Below are 16,138 nucleotides of genomic sequence, written 5' to 3' on the forward strand. Positions count from 1 at the left end.
ATAAGTCATTCATGTTTGATTTATTTATTCTTTAAACATGTGCTTATTCTTCTCAAGTGATATTCCTCAAAAAATGCCAAATGATTTTAACGAATACAGAGTCTTTTCTGTCCATTTAAAAAGCCCTTGCTTATTAATTTAGGTATTGGCTGCAGAAGCTACTGCGATGTCCTGGCAACTGTAGCAGCTTTACAATATCCTGAAGCTGAAATCATAAAGGAGCAGCTCAAAAAACTAAAGTGTAAACCCAATATCTCACCAATCACTATATTGGTGCTTTTTAGATGGACTAATAGAACACAGTACTTGACAATTGACATTTTAAATAAAAACCTGACTTATCTCTTTCGGTGGGAAACTGAAAACAAGCAGCAGTTATTTCCAACTGATATAAGTATATATTTCTCCATATATTTTCATGTACATTTATTTTGCAATTTTTTGAAATTGCAAGGCCTTCTTTTTTTAAACACTCTGCAGGGTAAAGAAATGAGCACTTTAGAGGAATTCTACCCTTACAATCTGGTAACCATCGTTTAAAAGAAAAAAAAAAAAATCTATCCAGTATGTATAACAATAATAATAATAATAATAATAATAATAATAATAGAAAAGCCTAATCCTACATAAACTGAACGACAAACACAAGCGAGGCGTTTTAAAGTAAGAAAAAGAGGCGAGAGGGTGTGTGTGTGGCATTATGCTTTTTCAATGATGCCGTCATGCAGCCTTCTTCCATTCCCGTTTCAAGGCATCTCTCTGGTAAAAAGAAACAACTATAAAATGAACATAAAACCATCACGGAGAACGTAAACCTTTGCCACACTAGAGAATGCAGGAACGAAGCGACAAGGTAACAAGTGACTTTTTCCCACCAAAGAAAAGTGTCAGAGGAAACGGAAGAACACTTGGCAGTATATATGCAATTACAATAACGCAGAATATAAATACAGCCATGTTTGGCTTAGTGAAAAAATTAACAGGCGTATCAAAACGCTTCATGCGCAATTCAAAGCCCCCCCCCCTCCCGTCCTGCCAAAAGCCTACACAGGTTTTAATATAAAGTTATTTTTTATCTAAAAGTATTCAAATTACAAGTGAAGAAATAGTCCTCATTTCAAACTATTATTGATTTAATACCGTTTAGGTTTTATTTCTTTTCTTCCGACAGATCCTCAGATCTTGGTTCCTTCCATGCTCAACGTGTGAACACTACGCACAGACACCGATGATTCGTCGGGACGCCTTTGAAGAGAAAACGAATGACCTCTAAAAGCTGAAGACTGTGGGTCGTGTCTACTGGCGGGTGCAAAGTCGAGAGGATAAGAGTTACGGCCAACATCTCGTACCTCGGGATCCATAAGATGGGAAAGTAAACAATATGTGCTGAAACAAACAGCTACGTTCACAAGCAGCTTTTACCTCAAACTACCTACAATGAAAAAAAACAACAACAAAAACAATGGTAAGATGTCATGAAACACCGATACACATTTCACAGAGAGACCAGTGGTCAGCTTTTCTGAACGTACTGGTGTATTAAGAGCTGGGATGTGAGGGGCTTCAGAGGGGGGGGGGGGGGGGGGGGGGGGGGTAACTGTGTATTCAGGTCAGATGCTGATGTGATCTGCACCCTGGCTGTTTCACACCCTCTAACATCAACAAGTAAACACAGTGCACCTTCACTTTAGTTGACAAACATCAATCACACGTTACCCTTGATTCAACACACACACACACACACGAAAAAAAAAAGAAGAAAAAGAAAGACTCCCAGGTGTTCAGAGAGTTGGTTCGAGGATTCTCGCTTCGCCGCCGTGTCTCGTTGCTCCAAAGGGCGGCCGGCTGTGAACGGTGGATACGACGGAGGAGCGGGCAGAGAGGGTGTAGCGGGTGTAGCGGGTGGTGCGTGTTGAGCAGAAGTGGCGATATTAACATTTGGTCACTGTTGGACGTGCGTCGATGAGCTGCACGCCATCCCCCCTCCACCGCCAGCTCAGTAAAGCCGCTTCTCGTAACTGGAGGCAGAGAGAGAAAAAAAAAAGATTAAAAAAAAATCAACCGCTGCACAAATGCAAATTAAAAGTATTGCAGCAAATAGTACATTTTGTGTGATTGACTTTAATTTGGTAACGTGCATGCACTGGTTACATGTTTGCTGAATGCATACAGGAGACATCTGATGAATTGCATTTGCACAAAAATCGCACAAATGTAAAGCCTGGGGTCCCATAGTGGTAATGGAGCAAGAGGAACATTCGTTCCTTTTTTCTCTCAGAGCAGGTTTATTTTCCATGGAAAGTGTTTGCAAATGCAGCAAAAAATTGTTCTACTGGCGAGCAAATCCTCTACGGCTCCCAAAAGGACCGGTTTGCTGTTTGTTTTTACAGCGAGTCCAGACATTTTGTCTCGACCACAAGAGTCGGTCCAACTTCCTTTTCAGAAGGTTGGTGTTGGTTGTCGTTTCTTTGTGCAAGTAAAAACTAATATAAAAATGCACGCTAATAGTTTTTCTCTTTTCTTTCTTTGTACTCACGAGTGGAGTCCATGAACGCCTCCTTCCACTTGTGCCGACATGGTTCTCTTTTCAAACTTCAGCTCTCCGGAGTACATCATGGAACTGTAGAAGATGGGAGAGCTGGTGTAAAACACGGTGCACAACAAAGTTTGCATTGTATTCTCACACACACAGATTGCTCACCGGAGGACAGAAAGACTCTTGGCCCCGATGTCCTGGCAGCCATGCTGGATACCAGCTATCAGGTAAGGTACAAACTTGTGGATGGAGCCCTTGTCCTGGACCGAGCCCGACACCCCCTGGGCCACCTTCACATTGTCGCCCTCGCTGTGGGAGGACGTCAATCAATACTCCATCACACTGTATAAAACAGCCGCTGCTGGAATGTGGCTTCTCACTTCCTTTAGCCTCCCACACACCTGAAGTAGCGTTTCTGGCTGCTGGTGCTCTTCTCCATGGCGTCCAGGGAGCCCATGCCCCGGTACTTCTTCAGCCGCACGCCGTCTGAGAAGAAGTACTCCCCCGGAGCCTCGGTTGTTGCCGCTAGCAACGAGCCCATCATCACTGGAGTGGGAGATGGGAGAGAATCATCTGTAGTCTCTCATTACCCATAAAGGACAATAAGCTTACGAGACAAGGCCTTGTTTTTCTCTTCACATAAATCTTTAAAATCTCACCAGTTGATGCTCCGAGAGACAGCGCCTTCACCACATGGCCTACAGTCTGAATGCCGCCGTCGGCGATGACGGGTACGCCGAAGCGCCTGGCGTACTCGGCTACCTTGTACACCGAGGTCCCCTGGGGCCTCCCACACGCCATGACTAGAAGAGTAAAACAAAAATAAACATTTCTGACACAGAATCTATGTAAGTGGGGACCAACAGTTGTTTTAGGTTCGCGTCCTCTTGCTGAAACACATTTCCTCCGTTCTTGATTTGATTGTGACTCCGTCGGAGCACGAGAGGCCTGTCGCTATGGTTACAGCGAGCAAGGCCATGGCAGATTGCCATGACAACGCGAGGGTCTCTGTCTATTTTCTCTTTCCACGGGCTCACAGCTAGATTCAGAACCGGTGCAGCTGGTACTGATGAGCCACGGCCTCGCGCCACTTCAAATTCCTCTTGTGATAAGCAGTTTAATGTACAGCGCCATGTTATCTCCAATTAAATTGAGATCGCTTTAACTCCCACATACGCAGACAACGGAAAAGCAGAAACACACCTTCCTGCGTGATGCAGATGGAGCCGCAGCCCATGCCGACTCGCAGGGCATCCACACCAGCATCGATCAGATTCTTGGCCTGAGCTGCTGTGACCACTGAACAAAACAAGTGGCACAAAACATTTAGGTCACGTTGGCTTTACGAGAGGGCGTGCAAAACAAAATCAAAGCCACGGGTCAAAAGCAGAAGTCAATGCTTTATGAACAAACTCACCGTTTCCTCCCACCACCTGCAGTTCTTGATGCTTCTGCTTAATATAATTGATCATGTTTATTTGATACACTGAGTTGCCTTGTGAAGAGTCCTGGGGACGTGGAGGAAACAAGACCTTTAGCGAGTACGTTGACGTGGACCGCCTTAACTGAGGCGACGACCGACTACCAAGAATCACCCACCAGGACGACCACGTCCACTCCGGCCTGCACCAACAGGTCCAGTCTGTACTTGTCGTCCTCTCTGGTGCCGATGGCGGCGCCACACAGCAGCTGTTTGCGGGAGTCTTTGGAGGCCAGCGGGTAGTCCCGGTTCTTCTTCAGATCCGTCCGGGCGATGATGGACACCAGCTCGTCGTTGTTATTTACAATGGGAAGCTTGCCTGGGTTGCGGAGAAGGTCAAAGTCGAGGGTTACTCCCGTTGCGGGACACCGACCGAAATGCACGCACACACACGAAACTGCCATTCACCTTTTTTACTGCGCTGCAGAATGTCATTGGCTTCTTTTAGAGTGACACCGGCCGGAGCCACGACCAGCTCGTCCCTCTTCGTCATGGCCTTGGTGATGGGGAGCGAGAAGCAAGCAAATGAGCAACTCCGACACCATTACATTTGTTAACTAGCGGACGGTGCAGCTCCTAGGTACAACGTGAAAATACACACCTCCTCCAGAGGTTTGCCGCGGTCCTTCTCAGACAGGAAGTCAATGTCTCGGGAGGTGACGATGCCCACCAGCTTGCTGCCCATTTTGCCCGTCTCCGTGACGGGAATGCCAGAGAAGCCATGTCTCACTTTGGCCTCAAAGACGTCGCCGACTGTGTGGCGCGGACTCATCACGACGGGGTCCGTGATGAAGCCCTGCTCGAACCGCTGGAGGAGAGGAGAAAGCAAACGACATCGTTCAGAGGGTTATGGACCCCCCCGCCCTCCCCCTCTTTGTATGTCTAAAGCATCAAAAAACAGACACGGAGCAATAGGCAAGTGTTAATAGGCACAAGCAGAAACACACACACAAGACGATTACCATAAACCTATGGAGAGTACAAAAAAAAACAACAATAGGTCAAGAAATGATTCATGCGAGAGTCAACGAGCAATAACAGTGGAATCAAACACGGCTGGTGAGCGTTTGACGTGACTACACAATGAGATATTGTGACAGTTTTAAGGGGAAGCTAATTTAGCATTATTTACCTTGACCTTGCGGACCTCATTGGCTTGGAATTCTGGTGTGCAGTTGTGGTGAATGATGCCGATGCCTCCCATAAGCTACCAGGGGGGGGGGGGATAAAAAAATAAAAGGAGGAAATTTCAGATTTGAATAAGGCGATAAATTAAAATCCGCCGCAGTTACTTGGAAGCAGTTTTGGCACACAGTGTCTTACCGCCATGGCAATAGCCATAGAGGACTCTGTGACCGTGTCCATCGGGGAGGAGATCAGAGGGGTCTTCAATGTGATCTTCCTCGTCAGCGCTGACGTCAGGTCCTAAGAGACACAAAGAGGGTTAAACGTTGTTTGGGCTGCAGGTTTGCACAGGAACCACCAGGGGGCAGACTGCACTTCACAGATTCAAAACACAGCAGCAGCTCTAAACACGTTTCAGTGAATCAGTTACTTGAGGTCACTTTAATTTCAATAAATGTTTTATGCGAGAGCTCCTTAAACATTTTAGTATGAAGTGCAAAGAGCTGCATGGACCAGCATATAGCGTCCTTCCTCTCATGGACGGGGAACGGCCCAACCGCTCTCTCTCTCCCTCCCTCCCTCCCTCCCCCCGACTTAAACATTCCCACCATCACCTGCTGTTGTTGTCTCCATGTGTGTGGGAAAACAGACATTCTTTGCACATGGGAAACCCGCAAATGAGCGCTGTGGTGTCCAAGCTTTCCCTCCTTATCTGTGCCAGACGTAAACTACGGCGGCTTTTCTCAGGGGGGGGTGTGTGGGGGTGTGTGGGGGGGTGAGTTCACGGCCAAGTCATGACAAACCACCACGTCTGCGCTCAGAGAGCACAGCTGCAGCAACCTGCTGAACCCAACAGAGAGTCGGGACGGTGGGTCAAGCAGCGCCGCAGACCGGACCACTTTCCCACTGCGACTCCACTCACACGCGTCACATGCACGAAAGCGCCCATCGCCGATCCCCCCTCCCCCCCCCGCCGCCACGTGAACAGCGCAGGCTGGATTAGAGATACATTAAATTAAAATCTGCTGAGATGGACAAAGCAGAAGAGTGGGGATTTCTGGAGAGATTAACTCTCCAGTCGTCGGTGGAGTGATGTAGAAGAGCGAGCGGGACAACGTGCAGCAGACGGCCTGAAGTAGACGACAACAAGCCGGCCATTGTACCACGCGGGGGGTCTGGGGGCGGAGCGGTTTGTTTAAGGAAGGTCTTTCCTCAGATTTGACCTTTTGAAACAAACCACGACCTCTACGGTCCTTCGCACGTAGGTGTACTCACCACTTCGTCGGAGGTGAAGTCGATGAAGCCCGGTAGTATCAGGAAGTCACTGAAAGACACAGACAAAAAAAAAAAGGGTAAAGTAAGGGCCCGGTGCCTCGGTTCACAGCTGGTTTAAAGCACCCTTCACAACACCAAGAGCCAAAAGAGCTTCCTGTTTAAAAACAGCACGTTTGTGGTGGATTCCGCTGCATCGCCAGAAAATTTAACACGTGTTCTAATCCCTTTCACTGTCGGTAGCTCAGTGGGTGAATTGGAAAGCAAATGAGACTATTGGAACAAGGCTGGGGTTTAAAAAAAAGAAAACCGCGGACGTAAGAGACAAACCAACGGGTGAATTCAATATTTGTCAGACATTGGATTTGTTTGGAATGGCCCGATCTGCCACCCGTTGTCTTTTACGTCTCCGGACCGCTGAGAGCGGACACAGCGCTGACGCCGGTCACGCCGGGTCCATTACTTATAAAATAAAGCTACAGTTGATTCCATTAAGCTCTTTGACTGAGAACACTGAGCAGGTAGAAGGAGAAGAGTGGGTGGGGGCAGAACCAAGGTGTGAAAACTGTAGGGGGACAGACAGAGGAACAAGGAGGGAGGGAGGGTGGGGGGGGTGTTGGATGCCACGTGGACGCCACGTGAAGGACGTTTCAGGGATGGGGGAGGGTTGTGAAACAGGAAGCTGGTGGGCGGTGCAAGTGGACTTAACGCGAGTCTAAAAAAAAGTATGTATGAAAGTGGAGTGTGTGTGTGTGTGTGTGTAAGAGGAAGGTCTGTAATGAGACGCACAAAAGTCCCGTCTCTTTTTTGGGGAGTTTTCCTCCCACTTTAGAGCCCATTAACCGTCGGCGTGGCGACGAGAAGTCAGCTGTCCAGCACACATCTGCCAGCATTTAGCGGAAGCCACAAAGCTCGGCTGCGCCTCCTCATTTTGGCCGAGCGCCGCGCCGCAGCTCATTGTGTTGGATTTGAATGCGGAAAAGACAACAATGGCCCGGTGGTGACTTATTGCGGTTGTTGTTTGAATGGTGAATTAGGGAAATTATTTCTTTTTACAGCACAGCCAGAGGCCATGGCGGAGCTTCCACAGACGGTGCGGAAGCAGCTGCTGGCCCGGGCGTGTCTAAAAGGAAAAAGAAAACCAGTGCACCCAAAATCAGCTGATGAGCTGTATTCCTGTAATTAATCTCAATGAGTAACATCTCCATGTCTGACTCACAACCTGAGCCGCAGACGAAAGAACAACTACTGTTAGCAGAACAGACGTACTTGTAACAGCTCTGCAACAAGTTGAACCACAATTTGTGCTGTGCCCAAACCACCACATCCGGCTGTTCACTGGGGCCCCCGGTTTGTCCAAGTAACTTTCCCATAACACTTTAAAGGACGAGACAGACGGAGCAGATCGCCGGGACGATGCAGCGAGTGTTGGTGGACAGTACGTACTGGTGTCAAAATGCTTCCTGCGTCTCAAGTCTTACTTTTTATTTCCTCTGTAATCAAAAAAGAACTGCAGTCTTAAGACTCTGCTGCTCAACTAATGGAGCACGTGTCAGGATTTACTATCAAAGATTCACAGGAGCGCGGTCGGCCATTTTGAAAGCAGCAGGGGACGAATCGGCGCCCCCCCCCCCCCCTATTCCTGCTGCAAGCCGCGTGATGTCAATCCAGGGCGTCCCGTGCGCAACCCTCCCTCCGGGCCGTGACGCCCTTCGTTAGCGCGGAGAGGACGTTCGATCGCACGCGGACGCCGTCTTTCTATCCAATTAGCTTCTGCGAGGCGGGGGCGCAGTCGTAGGCGGCTGCACTTGGGTTGTGCAGACTAATTACCCGCCGGCTGTAGATCCCATAGAATGGTGCACTGGCCAACGGGTCTTTGGGGGAAGGCTGAGCGGGCGTCTTAATCATTGATTGTGGTGGTTAGTGCCTGTTCATGTAGGTAAAGCACAGTGATGGATTCAGCGGAAAGTTCAACCGGCCACAACTGAGCTGCACAAAACCTTTGCTCCATGTTAGTGAGTATTAAGGAAACGGAACGGGTGAGTTAAAAAGGATCAGACAAAAAGCATGATTTCAAATACAAAGCAGGTATTGTTTAGCACCAGAATGTGTCCCAGAGCTGAGAGAGGTTACAGAAAGACTTCAGGAAATTAGTGCCAAAGTGAGAAAAAAAAAAGGGTTGTTGTTCTTTCAAAGAAAGGGCATGAGCTGTTCTGACATGCATGACGCAGTCACAGGACAGATCACGCCTTCTATTAGTGGAAGTAAATCATGCAGGTGTTTACACTGGAAGCAAATTACATCCCCATGACCTAGATCATACTGAGCATTCCGACTACAGCCTTCCTGCTCAATCCTCGGCATTCATGCACTATCACGAAAAACCAGACTGAGATTTAGACATGGTGTGTTTCGCTCAAAGTAAAGCGGCTTTCATTTGCTTCCCCTTTACGGATTATCTTATTTGGAGAGACAAAGGGATTGTTTTAACAGCACAGTTTCAAAACAGTTTGAAGATGACTGTTTTACTCACTTGTAAGTCAACCCATCTCCTTTAGAGCATAGCTCTTCAGCCGTATGACCATCGGAGACAACGCACTGTTGGTCAGATCTGCTGGTTCAAAATGCGTTGGCCATTACAAAGCAGTGCTGCGTACACGTCACCGAAAATTGCGCGCGGGCGAGTCTTTTTAAAATAAGGAGACCTTACTTTGAAATGAATTACTTTACTGAGATTTTTGGGGATAAAAAAAAGAAGAAGAAAAGTTGCAAAATCAAAGTCTGCAATGCAGGGAAACTTACTTGTACGTGAGGCCGTCTCCAACGGAGAAAAGCTGCTGAGCAGAGAGTCCGTCTTCAGGGACGTATCCCGTGCCGCCGCTGATCAGGTAGTCCGCCATGCTGCCAGACGATAAGGACAAGCAACTTTTAAATCAACTGTACAACACGGGACTCAGATAAACACTAAAAAGAAAATGTTTTTTAAAAAGATGGCAGACGGATGCTCTGCAAAGAACACAAGACATCCACTTTGCAGGTGCAACAGAGTTGGAGTCGCAACACATCTGTTACACAGGCAGAGCTTTCAGTGACCTTCTCACAGGAAAACATAACCATGGCAACATCAACATCCACGGTGCAGTGCGCATGCGCGACAGCTTCACCCGCTTTGCAAAAACAAAGCAAATAACAGCAACACGGTAATAAACATCGCAATGAATGTCACACACGCTTCTGACTGAGGCAGTGCTCACGTTCATTATTATTACGACCATTAACGTCCACGTTCATGATCAATACTATTAATAGATTTTTGTAAATGTAATACAGGATGCGCATGAGTCACGTGACGCCCAGCGCAACGCTCCGCACACATGAGCACGTGTGAGGACGAACATGGCCGGATGACCCACTGACATTTGAAACCCATCAATCGAAACGTTGTCCCCCCAAAAGGACACGACGTCCACTAAACGCGGCGTGTCCACTTGAACCGTGACGTCCACTGACCCACGTCGCATTAACAGCGGCTTTCTGCCCATAGTTAGTTAACTGCACTGGCGACACGTGTTTGTACAGTGAGGCGACAATGCGACGTCATCGCTTCTCATATTCTGCGTTACAATATCATCCATGCTGGTCCCCATTTTAGCCTCAAAAGCCCATAGCCGGTTTAACAGATGGTTGTGTTTCGTAGACAGACACAAAGCATGCCGAATTGAAGAGCGGGTGTTTTTAATGTAATACAGGAGCCAAGATGTTAGTCTACCCATTAAAACGCAAATAAAAGAACAGAGGAGAAACTATTTCGGGAGAGTTTTGAACAGAGTATGGTGTTGCGTTCAGGGGCAGGTCGGCTTCTTGCAAGTATAACAATAATGCTTGATTCTATCACATTTGCATAAATACTAAAAAGGACTGTTTGAGTAATTAAACGTCAATGTATTCGGTTTAGTAAAGTTAGAATAGGTAGTTATGTCACGAGACACTACGTTAGATAACTCTGAACTGTGTGCGGAGCCGAACAACAGCTCAATGACACGTTACCTGTAACGGTAAGCGCGCCCTCGTGTAAATACTCGGCATGTGTCACAAGCACACGTTACCTTACGGAAGCCGAATCCGTGGCGTCACGTTAACATACACAAAAAGACGCAACGCGAGGTGAACTTTGCCACTTTAGCCGCAACCCGAACCTCACAGGTGCAGGTGTGCTGACAACGAAAGGAACTTTTGGCCGAGCAGAGTCCCGACGAGGCGACCCAGACATGCGCTAGCATCCCGTTAGCATTTAGCATCGACGTGTCTGTCATTTTTTTGGGCTTGACGTATGGAAATAAAAAAGAAAAGGAAACGGCTGCCGGCACTTTAACGGCGGCTCGTACACGATTCGTCTTAGCCAAAGAACAATAGACGGAAAAGGGGCTCAGGGGACGCGGCTTTATTTAATACCACATCACAGTTCGCTAGCTAGCTCGTTTTTGGAGCGGATGCCCACGTTGTCCAAAGAGGAGGAGATGAAAGGGGGGGGGGGGGGGCAAAACTTTCCAGCTGTGGATCAAACACAAACCTGCCTCGAGGACGACAAATACCCGCGGGTACCTCCTGTCCACCGCGACGCGAGGCGGGTCGGGGGGAGGGGAGAAACGGCAAAAACAGCCTCCCAAACGGACGAGAAGAAGACAGACGCCGATCGGTGTCTCCCGGATGGAGGCGCGGTGGCTGCCTGCTCGCTGCGCGGCGCTGATGCGAATGTATTCCGGGTGCAAGCGGCGCGTCACGTCTACCTCTTCCTCCTCCTCCTCCTCCTCCTCTTCCTCTTCTTCTTCCTCCTCCTCACTGGAGCGCCCCCCTTTACATTGAGACTGCACCGGTTCTGTAGATTGCGTTTGTCTCCCGGTACATCCGATTACAAATGAATGGACACAGTGTTTGACTTGTTATCACTAATTTGGAAAGCAGGATCACATGAAAAACCATCCTAACTGAATTAGTTGCACTAAATCGTTCACATGACGACAATGTGCAGAAAAAGCAGCTCTTTTTTACCCATATATATATATATTTATTTATTTATTTACTACAGAAGTGGAAATAACTGTCTGATAGATGGTGGATCCCAAGTATTGAAGCTGAAGCATGAACATCCTTTTAAAGCTGATTGCAGAAACGTCTGTGAAATCTAATGAGTATAAAGAATAAAATAGCAAGAAACTGCCCTCCCCACCAGGCTCACGGGAGTTGCTACATTAATGCTAGACGGACAAAAATCACTGTTGCTTTCTGAAAAACTAAAATACAACTTGTTAGGGTTTTTTTATCACCTCTACTGCCGCTTTTCGCAGCGCAGAGGATCAGAGTAATGCGGATCGTGTGCGGTTCGAGGTTTGGTTGTCCCTCCTGCCATAAAGGCCACACTCAAATGTGTACTCAAAGCACCTAGAGCTGATTTACTTGAATTACTGGCTTTTAGGGAACATCACTACTGTTCTTGGCGCCCGGCATTTCCTGCATGGCCGATGTTCCGCGCAGTGCATCTCAGTCCCACTGGTCCTGCCTGTCACCTAACGTGCCTCACAGTCCTCTCTTGTTCTATATTAATCTCAGGTGAAGGGCCGCTGCCGAGGTGACTCCGTTTCCCACTGTGTGTTGGAGTCAAATTAAATGTGGGTCATTTCAGATATGGGTCAGTGGTTCCTTTTTGCACTCTATTCTATTTCGAGCACTTGATTCAGCCTTGTTCATCCTCCCCGCGGCGGGCTGCCCACCCCAACGCCTCGACGTTCCAAGCGCGATGGTCTGTGTGCACCGAGGGCACGACGGCACACGTTCAAAACAGCACCTGACGACTTGAGACGAGGCCGAACAAAAGTATTAACTATCCTTTGAACTGCTGAAAAACAAAGTGCCTCCCAAAGCCGGTGATTTTAACCTCAAGGCCATTTGCAAACTGATCTGAATGCAAGTGTGTGTGGACGTGTAAACTGACCCGACGGCATGAAGTTCATTTACATGTGCAGTCTTCCGAAAGCACAGCCAGTGAAAGTAAAGCACGAGGGCTGGAACCACACTGTCATTTTATCTAGCATTGGATTCTGGCATTGAGGGTTGAAATAGTTGTGGTATTTTCCTTTTTCATTGTGACTCTTGTCCTTAAGTCTCTATCGCATCTTTTCCACAAGACTAAGGTTCTGGAGTGAAACAATTCTGAAATTTTTTGGACGTTTTCATGAATATTTCTGCAGACCTCTCCCTGCTACAAATTACAACAGGAAAATGTGCAACAACAAATAGCTACAAAACCCCTTTTCGGGAGTAAATAGATGTTTCTGGCCTACGGTTACTGTTTGAGTGCTTCCTGAATGTTCTTCTCCGCCTCTCACCTCTCTGGGCCCAGTCCGGCCTGGATGCGGGTGGCGCTGTATCGCTGTGCTGCAGTTTCATGTCCATGGCCGTGTGAGCTTTGACGGACATAACATTCGCCCTCCCTGGGTGACGCGCCGCCACGCGGGGGCCGAGTGTCTCCGACAATCCTCCGATAATCCACCTCCTGGCTCTCGACGGCTCCGTCTGCACCAGAGGGCTCGTAGCCGTACCCCTCCATCGCCCGTCCAAGGCCGGCGTCTGAATCCAGCGGCCTTTTGGCGGCCTGCTCGCTGTGGTACACAGATCAGTCGGTGAAAGTATCCCACGGTTGAAGGCAACACCAGCGTCCTCGAAACCTTGAAATCCCACAAACTTCGTGGCCAAAGGGCCACGGCTCAATCTACAATTTGCAAAAGAATCTGAAAGTTCTGCTCTGCTTCTAAATACTCTTATCTGAGATTCCACCGCCTGCTCTTTTTTCCCCTCTGCCTTCGACAGCAGACGCAAGCCTGCAGAGGTGTTCCCACAGTGAGAGAGAAAAAACAAAAAACAAAGACCCGCTTCGGGCTTCTGCTCCTGCACTGGATGCACCTGCCAGCCGAAAGGCACCCAGCCACCTCGAAGGCGTGTCAGAGGAGGGCGTAACCTAGGAGATGCTCCCACCGAGAGGGCGTCACCGTGGAAATGATACCAACAGTGCCGACACATGCCCGACGTCGGCGAGGAGAGTCTCTGTCAGGCGCGCAGGTGGTAACGGAAGGTGCTGTACATACTGTGCAGTACTTGTTCGTACAAAGCAGCATCGCCCCCCCCCTGAGCGGCACCCCCCAAGTTGAATGGAGTGAGTGCCGCCGTCCCTGCTGAGTGCTTCACCAAGCTCTCTCTCTCTCTCTCTCTCTCTCTCCTGCTCCCTCTCCCGTGGACGGGTTAATCCCGCTTTCCGTCGGTGGCACCACGTCATTTTCACAAAGAGGATTGCAGAATTAAAACGAAGAGGACGAGAGCAAAGGAGCCCCCGCCGCACATGTTGTTCCTTTCCGTACGGCACAAACGGCCAGATCGTCACCCGCGGCGTCGGCCGTGGGCATTTTTGGCCCGTTAAGACCAAAAGCGCCCAGCGATCGTGGAAGCATTTGGCTCAGTAGAGTTGTTTTTTGTTTCTGTACGATATATTTAGCCTCTCCCACCGGGAACCCACAGGGATGTTCAGTGTTGTGTCCTTCGCTTGGCGCAGGCCTCACGGAGAAAAGGTGGCTTCTCCTGCAGCTGTGCGAAATGAGTGTGCAATATAAAGTGTCTAGTGTAACCACATGACCCGCACGCTAAAACAAAATGCATCTGTACCTCGACGCTGCTGAGTTTCAGCTCGCGCCAAAGTGTCACCCACACATGGTCTGCAGCCATGTGATGTTTTCCTTTTCCACCAAAGCACCACCTTTCCTCAAGTGCCATTCGCTCTCGGTGGCATCAGGGTGTGAACACAGGCCTTTGTACGCGATGTACAGACAGTGCGGCATGTGTCAACGTATCCGTTGCTCTTTTGGCTTTGGCGTCTGGTTTAGCCGGTGCGAAGGATTCCCCTCTCCTGCCCACAACACACACAACACACACACACACAAACACACACGCAACTCTCCAAGGGATCACCTCCAGGTGACCGACTGCTTGCGGCAGTTGGGCGAGACGTTAAGATGGAAAATCCTCTTAGCACCGTCCTCAGCGGCTTCCCCACTCACCACCAGCATTCAGCGGTAACGCATGGCGACGGAACCCCCAGTGAAGATAAGTGACTTTTACCACCGGGTCCCCTTTGGGAATAACACATTTTTCAATCTGGGCGAGATGCCGGCTGCTTCAGAACGCAGACGCTGGCGCCCGTTTTACCTCATCAATGGCATTAAAATGGCCTAATTTCCCGCGTGCGCGTCACGCGGCTGTGCACGTTCTCTCCTAATCCAATTACAATTATCATAGCGAATATCATGCGCACACCGTCATACGTTTTGCCCCAAGGGAAAACAAAGAGCACTCCTTTTCTCCTCGTGTGTGAATGACCGGCCACTGGCGACATAACGCGTCAGATGATCTGAATCTGGGTTAAGGTTCATTTCCCTTCACACCGCTTTGAAATGGGCCCAGGCCTCTTTTTAAGCGACAGGAGACGGGGGGGGGGGTCGACTACGTCTGTCTTCTTCTCTATCATGTGATGTTTTACAAAGAAGAGTGTTCTGGCACTATTAAAGAAGTTTATCTAAAGCGAAAATAATGATTATAAATACCAAAAAAACGCCATGTGACGGACGCGAGTGAGGCGACGCACAGGGAATCAGCAGTTTAAGTGAAACTCAATTTCTCACTTCAGAAATAGATTCTGTGTCCGTGACGAGAGCTCAGTGAAGTCAGAGGAGTTGAAGCACAGCCGGAGTTACAAAAAGCCCCGCAGGGGGAAACCGTGCAGTTGGTGCAGCGCCACCTGCCAGCATACACACACCTTCACCCTCTGACTGAAAACACGCCAACTGTACGAGTCCTTCTACTTCAACCAGAGACCAACCAGTGCGTGGCGTGGTTTGATTCAGATCTGTACCCACTAAACATTGGACGTCAGATAGACGTGCAGATCATGTCTATATTGTGTCCGTCGGTCCATGACCAATTCTGGACATCTATTCGACGTCCATACTAGGTCCACTATTTGGACGTCCAACCATGACCCAACTTGGACAACATATTTACGTTCAAAATTTGACCTTCGAAGCGGGTAAGTTTTGTGGACGTCATCTGGACGTCAATGACAGGCTGTTTATTTACAAATATCAACATGTTTCATGATATGAATAGCCTTTATTATTCATAAACATGATTTAATATGTGCATGCCTGTTTATTTATTCAGTGGGTAATTTTCCTGTTTTAGTGAAAAAAACCTACTGAACAATACTAATAATAATTTTTTTTAAATTTTATTAAATTAATAAATACATTTGAAGTAGCCAAGAGGGGGGGCGATGGCCACTGATCTCAAAATAACTACCAACAACAGAAAAGTCACACCCGAGGACGGGCTGGGTCGTCTTGGCGCAGGGGTTAGAGAAGGTGTGCAGGGAAGCACAAGGTTGGTGGTTTGAGTCCAGGCTGCCCCATGTTCCATGTCGAAGTGTCCGTGACACCTAACCCCTAATTGCTCCCCAGGCAAAAATGTGAAAAGGCCATGGGTTTACAGTGTAATGTAAGTCGCTCTGGATAAAAGCATCTGCTAAATGACCTGTAATGTAATGTAATTTAAAAACCAGTTAACGTCACTCTGATTGGCTGAAGCAACACCATGTAATGATGCCAGACATTTGGCACGATTCAGCG

The 16,138-nt window shown here is 48.4% G+C and overlaps 1 protein-coding gene across 9 annotated transcripts; it reads right to left on the bottom strand.

The window, feature by feature from the left end:
• Positions 1 to 8: 8 nt before the first annotated feature.
• impdh1b (IMP (inosine 5'-monophosphate) dehydrogenase 1b) lies at positions 9 to 13,047 on the bottom strand. Of its 9 annotated transcripts, none has more exons than XM_040173045.2 (16): positions 12,797 to 13,047; positions 9,216 to 9,314; positions 8,947 to 9,027; positions 6,417 to 6,465; positions 5,340 to 5,441; positions 5,149 to 5,223; positions 4,618 to 4,824; positions 4,425 to 4,512; positions 4,136 to 4,335; positions 3,954 to 4,044; positions 3,740 to 3,835; positions 3,196 to 3,339; positions 2,938 to 3,082; positions 2,702 to 2,845; positions 2,537 to 2,620; positions 9 to 2,018 (listed from the first exon to the last, which is right to left on the bottom strand). In XM_040173045.2, the coding sequence occupies exons 1-16, from the start codon at positions 13,015 to 13,017 to the stop codon at positions 1,997 to 1,999; spliced, it is 1,848 nt and encodes a 615-aa protein (XP_040028979.2). In that variant the 5' UTR covers positions 13,018 to 13,047; the 3' UTR covers positions 9 to 1,996. The 9 variants fall into 9 exon arrangements, with proteins under 9 accessions (XP_040028979.2, XP_040028980.2, XP_040028985.1 ...); XM_040173046.2 differs by having other exon boundaries at positions 8,947 to 9,024; positions 12,797 to 13,046; XM_040173051.2 differs by lacking the exon at positions 12,797 to 13,047 and adding an exon at positions 10,984 to 11,305 and having other exon boundaries at positions 8,947 to 9,024.
• Between the last annotated feature and the right edge of the window lie 3,091 nt (positions 13,048 to 16,138).

This window comes from Gasterosteus aculeatus, chromosome 4, assembly GCF_964276395.1.
Source record: "Gasterosteus aculeatus chromosome 4, fGasAcu3.hap1.1, whole genome shotgun sequence".
NCBI lineage: Eukaryota > Metazoa > Chordata > Actinopteri > Perciformes > Gasterosteidae > Gasterosteus > Gasterosteus aculeatus.

Coding starts and splice junctions, on each gene's coding strand:
- impdh1b (XM_040173045.2), bottom strand. CDS start 13,017: ATGGAGGGGTACGGCTACGAGCCCTCTGGTGCAGACGGAGCCGTCGAG. Junction 9,315..12,796: donor GCCGGACTGGGCCCAGAGAG/GTGAGAGGCGGA, acceptor ATCGTCTGGCAG/CATGGCGGACTACCTGATCA. Junction 3,836..3,953: donor GCAGGTGGTGGGAGGAAACG/GTGAGTTTGTTC, acceptor TGTTTTGTTCAG/TGGTCACAGCAGCTCAGGCC.